Source organism: Montipora foliosa, chromosome 6 (genome assembly GCF_036669935.1).
Source record: "Montipora foliosa isolate CH-2021 chromosome 6, ASM3666993v2, whole genome shotgun sequence".
NCBI lineage: Eukaryota > Metazoa > Cnidaria > Anthozoa > Scleractinia > Acroporidae > Montipora > Montipora foliosa.
The window spans coordinates 15534674-15546195 of record NC_090874.1 but is presented as its reverse complement, the minus strand read 5'-3'; the positions used below and the strand labels follow the sequence as shown (position 1 = coordinate 15546195).

The 11522-nt window shown below is 38.0% G+C and overlaps 1 protein-coding gene across 1 annotated transcript in view; it reads left to right on the top strand.

The window, feature by feature from the left end:
* Window positions 1–10214, top strand: part of LOC138006817 (uncharacterized) — a 10812-nt gene extending 598 nt beyond the window's left edge. Inside the window, exons 2-4 of the mRNA XM_068853403.1 lie at window positions 5601–5759; window positions 8524–8768; window positions 9869–10214. Coding sequence (XP_068709504.1) covers window positions 5601–5759; window positions 8524–8768; window positions 9869–9875 — 411 coding nt within the window. The 3' untranslated portion in view covers window positions 9876–10214. The remainder of the gene's footprint in view (window positions 1–5600; window positions 5760–8523; window positions 8769–9868) is intronic.
* Window positions 10215–11522: the final 1308 nt, after the last annotated feature.

The following is an 11522-nucleotide window of genomic DNA, read 5'->3' as shown; positions in this document are numbered from 1 at the left end:
AACTGCCTCGCTATTGGTCTAGGCGCTTGCAAAGTAGATGACTGGGTTTTTGTTTGTATTAAAATCGTTAACACGCTTTCTCACGAGCGATGTAAAAGAGTTGTTGTGTATATATCAAATGAAATAATACGTCGTTAACTGGAGAAATTGAAATTCTGCTTATTTATTTCAAGAACGATCCATGCTCCGCTTTCGATTGTTCGATTTATCCAGAAATGTATGACGCTTTCGCTTTGCATGTTGATGGTTGCGAACAGGTGTTTTTCCTGTCTGTGAAATTTTGTGATGGAGTGCCGTGCATTTTTTTGGCTTTAAAAATGCAAATTTATCTATTTTGCTTCCAAATTCTGCAATTTTTCAACGCCCAAAAGAACTGAAGCTTTCTAGAAATTTAACTTCTTGACATTGACAGTGGTGGCTCTCATGAGAATAATCTCGTTAGTAAATTAACTTAAGCTTAATTACCCTTTTCCCTTGCTTTTCGTTGTGCCTCCATCTTTTCACAAACTTAAAGATTGAAGATATTGGTGATGTAAACGATGCAGGTGTGTTTATATCGTTTTTGTTTTAAATATATATCATCATTGCTTTAATAATAGCTATCAAACGGATATCAATTTACTGATTTTATCGAATGATTGATTTCCATTCATTGAACAACCTAGGTTATATTTATGTATGAGGAAAACTTCTCCAGAATGACTTTTACTTTGTACTAAGAGCAGATATCAAAATAGTATAAATCATAAATTTCAATAATGAGATATAAAATTATTATTGTCAACAGTTTCATTCTAAAAACTGAAACGGTTGACAATTTCTCATTATTTAAATTTATGATTTATATTATTTTGATATCTGCCGTAAGTCTTCCTAAAGGCCCACCTTCAACCGACAGGCTTTTCGACCGTTTGTTTTTGTTATGGAAATTCGCATTGCTTATCACAGCGATCTGACTGGATAAATTTCAGCTTTGGCTGGATTTTCATGTATGAAAATTGTTCTACGGCACACAAAGCCTGTCGGTTGAAGGTGGGCCTTTAACAAATATATCCTATAGCTGTAGGTGGTTTATTTGGTGGAAATCAATCATTTGATAAAATTACTGAATAATTTATAGTGGTTTGATAGCTCTTAAGCAATAATGGTGTTTCATTTTGTACCACAACATTATCGCAGGGGCAAATTATCCCACAGGTACCCCAAGCTCGATATATGAGCAGCTCTTTATATGATGACCTTTGCATTGTTACGTGACTCGAGCGATTTGCACATTTATAAGGATTTGTATGGGGAAAATAACGATTGTTTCTGTGACATATGAAAATGTAACGATTTAAATAGAAATCGTCTTACCTTACTAAAGTTGAGTGTTTTTTCCCTCCTGTGTGGTCTTTGAGCCGATTTACGGCCATTCCTGTTAGTTTTTGAGGAACCGGTTTCCTCCCTCTATATATACTAAACAAGGTTGGGTACTCTCACAAAGCAGTCGATCCGATCCGCCGAACGAAAACGGCCGTAAATTCTCTCCAGCATCTCCAGTCGCCTCGAAATTCCGGGTAGAGCACAGACGCTAGTTAATTGTTAGCCTGCGAGCAGGCCCTCTGAGGGACTGGGGTTGGGGGTAGAATGAGGGCCTGCCTGTATGGCTTTGTATTTTGAATGTCGCGTCCAAATTTTGGACGCAAAATACTGATTGGCTGAAATTAAATTACCTCGTGACGTCACCATTGACAAGCTCCGACAACAAGAAAGCCTCTTCGCTTCGCAGAAAATTGTAGAATGTTGCAATTTACCATAACTTTACATAATTAAAGGTCGGGCAACGCGATGCAATGGCCTCTCTACTGGAAGGAAGGAAGTTCTATCTTTGTTATCCACAGAATTCGAGAAAAGCCTTATTTCCCAACTGTTTTTCGTAGCGGCCAAAATACGAGGGCGACTTCATGTCACCATGGCTGCCTCTGTTGCTGATTTAACGATAGAGGAACTCTACACGATTTTAGCAAGTATTTGGCTAAGCCGAAAAGGCGGCTCCACAAATGATTGCTCGATCTCCGCGTAACTGCACAATACTCCGATACACTTGAAAACAAAATATTCCAATTTTCAAATTATTTAATTAGTAAAATACATATCTATAACCACAATTGAAATAAAATGGTGTAAGTATTAGAATATCTATCTAGTATTAAAGTGTGATGTAGCAGTTGTAATGTCTGTATTTCATTAAAATAAATTTAAAAAGATAATTCCGCTTTGCTTTACCGAAATTTGGTAGCAGTTGTGGTCGACGAGTCTCACACAGTGGAGATGCGGTCAGGGAAAACGAATGTCTCTATTACGATTCCCGTCGTTTGAAGTTTGTGTGCTAAATTTTTCCCTGACGAACGAAACACTTTTTCCGCGGAAGGGACTTCGACGAATTACCGTACTGAATATTCAGCTACGCTTTACAGCATCAGCAATTAGTTTCTGCCTCGGGCAAATTGAAATACACAACGCGTGGGTTTCTGTTTTCTGTGTTTTTTTCAATGTTTACTTCTGGTGCGCGCTGATTGGCTAATTTTTGACAGCTCTCTCAGCGTGACATCAGGAGGCGGCATTCAAAATTCAAAGGGATGCGTGCAGGCTCTCCTTCTCTCCCACCGAAGAGAGAGAGCCTGCTCGCAGGCTAGTTAATTGTTTCTTCCGTGGTCTTTGCTTGGCGTCAAATCTTCACAGAGGCCGAATAAAACGTCGGCAATCTCTGAAAACTTTCCCGTTTTAGCCATCGAAAGAGGCTTTGTTCAAACTTCGCGTTACCCAGCGATCAAAAGTTAGCTTAGCGACCCGGCCAGAGACTTCCACTCCAGGTGGGAGACAGTCCTTTGCTCCCATCAAAAATCACTTCCTTGAATTCACTTCCTTGAAATCCTACTGCAAAAGTCTTTCTTTAGTTTCACAGATGAACAACAATGATTATTGAGAACTGCAGGGTACGAGGGAAGTGACCAATACTGAGTCGCTTTTTCCCTTTGCGATTAAGATATCTGGCCGAGTCGCCAGTTTGCGACCAGCATTCACCGTTAAAATAAAAGGGTTAGTAATTGGCATTTTGCCAATACTTTTGCTAAATGAAATATAGCAATAAAAAAATATTTTGTTTCTTGTCATAAATTTTGTTTCAATTTGGAGATATGGAGCAAAATTGTGATGTGGTTGAACCACGATCCATTCCATCGATCATTCACCATTTTCAGCGGTTTTTTACACATACGTATTGCGGGCTCTATGTTTTGTACAGCAATGATTGTCCCCACTTTACCAGAGTTACAAATGATGCAATTTAATTTGCTACTATAACTTGCGGTTCAATTTTCATACCTTGTGCCTTTTTTAAAAATTTTGAGCCTAGGGTATATTATGAAAACGCTTTAACTAGAGTCCAGGCTCATTCCCGAAAAATGAGTGGAAACTGCTTACGAACTTTCATCTTGCGAACGAAATGGCGTGTTTTCTTCAATAATCAGGAAAATAAGCGTTTCAAAATAGTCAATCTCTTTGGCTTTTGTGTTTGTGAGGGTGGTAGGCAGCTGCTTTATCAATAATATCAGGCATTTCTTCAAAATTATGCGGAAAATATCGTAAGTATGCGGAGGATGCAGATTTTAGGGAATTATGCGGATCTGCATCGCCGCATCCTATCAGATGCCATGGTAAGGTAAGACGATTTTTATTTAAATCGTTACATTTTCATAGGTCACAGAAACAATCGTTATTTTCCCCATACAAATCCTTATAAATATGCAAATCGCTTGAGTCATGTAACAATGCAAAGGTCATCATGTAAAGAGCTGCTTATATATCGAGCTTGGGGTACCTGTGATTATCCTCCTAGTAAGATGTACACTTCTCGCAGTCCCTTTGGAGCCAGCCCACTTTGACCATTCATGCAAGCGAGCTGAGGGGAGAATATGGTGATAGAGCGAGATATAGGGACTTCACTCTTTTCTTGAACTGACATGTTCAGAATCATAAAAATCTGCTAATCTGATTTGTGAAAGTGACATGACAGATTGTTCTGCCTTTTTCATTTCTAATGTAAATAAACACTCGAATAACTACAGTAACGGCATGGGAATATTTATGTGCATGTCAAATTCAATTGTCTATTCGGAAAGGAAACTGCAGAAAAACTACTGTATTTACTCTGAATTTAATGAGCGACACTCCAAAGAAGCCCGGTAAAAAGAGAGGTAGAAAACCTAAGCAGAGAGAGGTCTCAGATTTTTGCCGGACTTGCAGAGTAAATGTTAAATTGATTGTTGGAGTGTTTTGGCAAGTTTGATGGTGTGCTGTTCGTATACAACGACGACGACTCATCTATCCTTAAAAAAGAGTTTCTTCTGCAGAAAAGATGACTCAGTACTTGTTTGAAGCCATGTCCTGTAACAATTTCCCTTCTTCTCGAAGGCAATTACCCATAGCCATAGATAGTTGTCTGACTGAATCGCTGCGATGAGGAACGATTACCACAATCAATGGCGTTTATTCAATGGGTCACTGGTATCCTTTAAGAGGACAATAGTCAAAGCTCTCATAAATAATGGTCTAGCCGAAAATAGTTGGTAGCACAGGCATAACATACTTGCCCGATAGGAGAGCTTCAACTGCAAGTTTCTGCTCTTGGTTGGGTTCAATGTGTTAAGCATTTGAAGAGATGAATGAGCCATGTTGTGCTCATCTTTCCCTGGGAAAATTGAAGACAGATTGGCATCGCAATCTGACACGAAGTAATTAACATATCAAAAAATCTGGCAGCGGTACATTATCAATGGACCAATCAGAATTTCCCGTTGCTGGTGCAATGGGAAATTCTGAACATGTTGGTTACAGAAGAGCAATTTGCAGTCCCTACATGTATATCTCGCTCTATCACCCATGGCTCACTACCGTGACTGATCAAAGCAGGTGGTTCAACGGTCTCGGAAGGGACTGCAAGCAGTCTAAGTAAGATGTAGTCTAAAAAATCATCAAACTTGTCGGAGCCTCCTTTACAGAGGATCAACCATCACAGTTTATTTTCAGGATATTATATATTTAGTGTTTACAAACATACAGCTGTAACTCTAGTTAACTGTTAAGAGGTGACAAAGTGAACTATTTTTTTAAAGTGCTACTACGACCAAAAAATAATTATTTTTTTTCTTTGGATTTCAAAACTATGTTAGCTAAACACTAAGTGACCCAGTTTTTAAGTTCTAATTTTAAAGACACCTGTTTATTTTCAATACGTGTGTACGCGGCTGAATTAACATGGAGCATGGGAGTTTCAGGCTTTTAGATTTTTAAACTCGTGTTTTGCATATAAAGTACGGTAAGTTGCGTTTAACCCTGAAATTTTAAGCTAGTGCGTCAATGATGTCACTTTCCCTAGATCCAACCCTCTGAGGTCCAATTGGTCAGTTTTGAACGTGAGAAATGGTGGACCATGAAATCCAAACATTACATTTAAAATGAACAGCCTTTGGATAAAAATCAAAGGTCAAAATTTTGCCAGTCTGGTTTTAAGCGACCATAGTAGCACTTTAAGTGTGCCTTGTTTTTTTACATGATAGATGAATGGACAACCCATTGCAACTCAGAGACTTCCTGTTGCCATGGAAACTTTGGATGAACCACTTTATGTAAATGCCAAACAGTATCACAGAATAATAAAAAGACGACAGGCAAGGGCAAAGCTTGAAGCTGAAGGGAAAATACCCAAAGTTCGAAAGGTGAGTTGCTTGGTCATTGTTTTTTCACTAGTAACTTTCACTGTACAAAAATAACTGTTTAAAAATTTGTTTAAGGTGATTCCCTTGTTTTGCACTGCGCATCTCGTACTGCGCATAACATTGCAACTCGGAGATGGCGGCGTTTTACCCCGGCCATCTGAAGAGAGGAAATAAAGGCCGCATTTGCTGATCAAGAGCTTTTAAGAGCAATCATAATAACTCTTCTCGGTTAGGAAGGTGTTGTTTTGAAACTCGCCCCAGTCCTTTTGCAGAAAATGATCATTTTGAAGCTGAAATTATCCCTTTGCTATGCATTATCGTAGTGTTGCGAAGAAACAAGCACGGTGACCCTCCATTCTTAATGGTTTTATTTACTCGTAATACGTACACGGAAAACATATTTTAAGAAGAAAAAAGTTGGATAGTAGAAGTTGTAGTATTTACATGTACATATAAATGACGTGAAACTGCATTTGGAGCCCGACACAGAGTGCAAGGTGATGACTGCAATTTGCTTACATTTCTTTTCAAGATTGAGCAATTTGAAATCACTTTACTTAAAGATTTTAGCCCAGGCAAACAAATAAGTTCAAGTTTTCAGTAATAATCATTGGTTTTTGCTACATGACAACAATTTTTCCGTTTGATCTAGTTTCGAACACTTCTCGCGTAACTCAGAAAAAACACTTAGAATAAAGGGCATACAGCGCGAAAACAAGCACGGTCACCCCATCTTTTTATTGCCTTTTTTAAATGTCCTGTGTATGAATATCAATTGTACCAAGTTTGAAAAAATGTGGATAGTATTTCATTTTCAAGGGAATTACCTTAAATGTGATTTCTGTGTGAAAGTTTGCAGCTGTTGAAAAATGATTTCAACAGGTAAAATTTAGCTGTAGCAAGATACTAAATTGGGTACTTTGTAACAGCAAGTTTTTCGAAAGCTGTTTTATACGCAAAAATAACAAAAAGGGATGTCTTTAAAATTTTCGTCGATTAACACGCATCAATAATTAGTAAGACATGCAGAGAGAGGCTGAGTGGTGGGATAGTATATACACCACTGGTTCTGTTGAAACCCTTGGTTGATTAGTTTTTGAGATAGAAGAATGATCTAGCACCTCTCATCAGCAGACTTCTGTTCAGTATTATACAATTCATAAGCTATTTTGTCAGTTTAGTTTAAACATATTTTTGGTTTGGGTGGAAAGCCAGTCACGTTGTACCTTACAAGAGCCGGTGCATGACACAGAAAATATCCTGAATTTTAGAGAAAACCATTTTGAATTGATTAGCCACAATTTTAATTCAACAGAACTACAGTTAGGCTTGTAGATTAAAAACATCTTGGTCCTCTTTAACGCTTTGATGCATAAATGGGCCTAAACCTGCCAGACTTAGTATTTTACTCTGTCTAACACCAGACGATTTTACTGGTCAATGGGGAACCCCCAGGAGTCAATTGGTTAATCACTCACCGTCCCCATTAACCCTTTTTCACTTAAGGGTGTTAGTTATAGCAGAGATCGGCACGCTGAAGGGGCACATGCAGAGCACCATGAGTAAGAAAATATGGCAACCCATTTAGCAAGAAAATTTGGTTTTGGTCAAGGTACGACTGTACAACTGTCCACCCCTCCATATATGGCAATGTGAAACTCTGAGGTGCAACCACCCTTTTTTTTGGGAGGAAGTTGCAGGGCCAACTGTGTTTGAAATTTGTAATACAGCGAAACACAAAGCAATTTTAATGTAATAATAATAATAATAATGATAATAATAGTGATGATGATGATGATGATGATGATAAGAATAAGAAGAAGAAGAATCAATATTAATTTTGTATGCTTGTGCCCAACATGGGGGCCATACTCTGCCTAGTTTACAGCATACATCTTTGATAGCTAACATTGTACTGTAGATCTATGTTATGGTCAATTTACACCTGTGAAAACAAGGCATCAACTGACCAGTATTGTGTGACCTTATCGTTGGCTCAAATTTAGAGCTCCTCGAGGTCAGCTGTGTTTTATTTTTTAAGTTGACCACTGACCGGGTACTGGTTTTCGATTGGATCACGGGTTCAAGCCTGGTTAACTTATTGTAAGAATAAATAACCCAGGAGCTCTGCTTTAAGGCTTGGCTAGATCTAGATATCAATTATATTTTACTCTAAGGCCAGACGATTTTACTCACCTGCTTCAGTGTTGAAAGGGTGAAAATCACTGATCACTGATAATTATTTCCAAAAACATGTGATAGGCATCTCAGTGTACATGTCTTGCTATAAAATGTGTACCTCATCAACACAAAGCCCACAGGATACAGTATCTTTGCAATAATACTTTAATTAGGGCATTTGTAAATGTACACACTCAGAAGTTAATGTAGTGTACGGCATTGACTGCTGGCAATTTTTTAAAATTTACTCAGCCAAATCTGAAGAAGTCAAGCTGGAGTCTAACCATTGAATTTTGTCTACATACATTTTCAGAAGCTTGGTAGTAGATATGTACTTCAATTGTTTAGCTTTGTCATTTTTATTTTTCATTAAGACTTCTCTCTGACTTTCCATTTTTGTTTTTAGCTTTGTTCTGTGACCATCTGTTAGCTTTGTTGAAATGATCTTTTTGTGTTCTTAGCTCTTAGTTTCACTGTAGTAAATGGCCGAAGCTCAGTAGCAGAATTATTATTACAGTAATTTGTCTCTAGGACAAGCTGTGAAATCACCTCCTCACTTAATTGTCATTTCTGCCTACTTCAGAAATATCTCCACGAGTCAAGACATCAGCATGCTTGCCGAAGGAGACGTAGCAATGGAGGACGATTTGTGACTAAAATTGGCTCTGATGGGACTGGAGAGGAAGGTGATGAAAACAGCCAGGTTTTCCAAGAAGGCATGGTACCAACTCAAGAACATGATCCTCAAGAACATGCTTATAATACTGTTGTACCTGACCCAGAGGCCACCAGGGTACAGATAACCAACCAGGGAACAGAGCAAAATGAGTAAGTTACTTTTAAAAGGAAAGGAAAGGAAAGGAACTTTATTTAAGTGTCTAATTCATCTAGCACCGGAGCACTAATCAGGGACACTGTAAATTTAAATTAAGAAGTTAACGCAAGTCAAATCAAATGTTGGTTTTTGAGGAGAGGGGAAACCAGAGTACCCGGAGAAACCTGTCTATGAAGAGTAGAGAACCAACAAACTCAACCCACATATGACACCGAGTCTGGGAATTGAACCCGGGCCACATTGGTGGGAGGCGAGTGCTCTCACCACTGCGCCATCCCTGCACCCCCTTCGCAAGAAGTAGTTTGGCCAAATGTTGTAGATTTTTTATGCCCTAGGAAATTGTTTTTTTCACAAAACAAGGTACATTTTGGATTTCAAAACTATGTTAACTAAACACTAAGCAACCAAAGTTTAAAGCCTTGATTTCAAAAAGACACTTGTTTATTTTAAGTGGAATTTTCCTATTTAATGGTCCACTATTACTAACTTAAAGTTCTTGAGAGAGCTGGATCGAGGAGAAAATGACATCAAAGACTCACTAGTTTAACAATGCAATGCGTGTGGGCTTTCAGTTTAAAGTCCCATTTTGCATATATAATAAGCTGCATTCACACACTGAAATTTTAAGCTAGAGAGCCTTTGACGTCACCTTTCCCTGCATCCAACCCTCTGCGGTCCAATCGGTCAGTTTTGAACATGAGTAATGGTGGACTGTGAAATCCAAATCTTACACCGGCCAAAGTAAACGGCCTTTGGATAAAAATCAAACCTCAAAATTTTTCCAGTCAGGTGTTAAGCAAACACTCTTTCAAAATCTGAAGAAAAAAAGGAAGTGATTTTTTGATCACAGGGGCACTTAAGACTCATTTACTGTCAATTATTTTTTGGGGGAAGGCTTTTTGTATCAGTTGGTGTCGTCATTAAGATTGAGTTGTTCCACGAAAATGTACATCTTCTCCCCACCTCTTCTCTCTTGATGTGGCTTGTTTCTTGGACATTCTTACGAAAGAAAGTAGGGGATCAGCGATCTGAACCTCTAAGTGCCTGTTTTAAACCACATTAAATGTAATGGTCATCTTCTGTTTCTTTTCAGATGCTGATTGTTCAAGGCAGCAGTTACTGTACATAGTATAATAATTATTGTTATTGTGGTTATAAAACTTTTTGTTGTTCGTTAACTTTTTAAAAAACAATTCCAACTAAGTTTTAAAGTGTTTTCTGGCTGGCTGTGACTTTGAGGTACAAGCCACATTGGCTTGTAAGTCTTCTCAACTCTAGGACGTTTCTGTACTTCTCTTTTATTCATTAAACTCAGTAATCCCTCTTTTTCTTTTACAAAATGGTTAGCCTTAAGATTCACAAATCCATTACTGTCTGAGGTCTACGTTATCTTGGCTTTTCATTTTCATTAAATGACAATTTATGAGGTATCCATACAATTTCAAGAGTCACCAAAATGTTGGTCCTTTCAGGGAAAATAACCAGCCATAACTGGACCATCAGTCCAGTCAGCCCTCAACTGACGAGTAAAATCGTCTGATGTTAGATGAAGTAACCCGTAAATCAATGAGTATGGACAGGTTACCAGAGTTTATTCCACAGCCTTATTACGAATGCAAACAAGGTTGTCTGTGACCTTGTATGTATACAGATTTCTATGCCTTTACTAGATAATTAGAACAATTTCGATATATTAAAATTCAGTCCGAAACAAAAGGCATCATCTCGAGGCTCTGGGGAATAAATCTAAGGATTTGTATGAGTTTATTCCCTAGAGCCTCGAGATGGTGCCTTTTGTTTCGGACTGAATTTTAATATATCGAAATTGGTCTATTGTGTTATGTGGTTACAATAAATAGTCAGCATTTACCTCAGAGAGTGAAGGGGGTAGTTTCTAAAGGAACTGTGGTGCTGCGACAGTGGGGAAGTAGTATACAAAAATTTGGTTTTATCAACAGAGTTGATAATGTAAATTGGCCACCGTACAGAGATTCTAAAAGCTCTTAGAATCTCTGTACGGTGGGCTATTTACATTATCAACTCCGTTGATAAAACCAATTTTTTTTTACCTGAGAGGCGAAAAGGTCTGTGTTTAAACAAGTTCCTTCTGCACTTTTTACCTCTCTTACATGTGCCTCATAACTCAGTCACAACTCAGAATTGGTCTATTCAAATGTATGGACTGTAATGCCAAAAAGTTGAGATAAAACGAAACAGACTACACATCATGAATAAGGAAGTCTGCAATGTCATCTCAAAACCCTCTGAATTGAGTGCATTCCAAACTAGGTCCAGACCTTGCCTTTGTCTCAGACTGGAATAAGCTTTGAAGTCTATTACATTACTGAAATGATGCTTGGAATGGATTGAAATAGGCCACTTAAAAAGACACCGATTTAAATATTAACATCAGAGTCGTATGTGCCATTTTGATGAACAGATTTTTTTCTGGTTTTGGCAAGGAATATTGTTTTGTTTGTTTTGAAGTTTTGAATTCAGGAAATAGAGACTTAACTAGCAACTGCCGTGGAGCTCATGTAAGAGAACAATACTTGACAGGTTGTAGAAAAAAACAATTGACAGGGAGTTCAGGTCAATATTAAAAAAGATTCCAAAGTTTTATATGTTAAGTACAGTACCGAAAGTTATTTATAGATTGAGACTTCAACCCCTTGTGGAGAGTTCAGCTAATTAAGAAGTGTTATAATTCAACACATGATGTTAAGGTGTGTGGGATTTTAAACGTG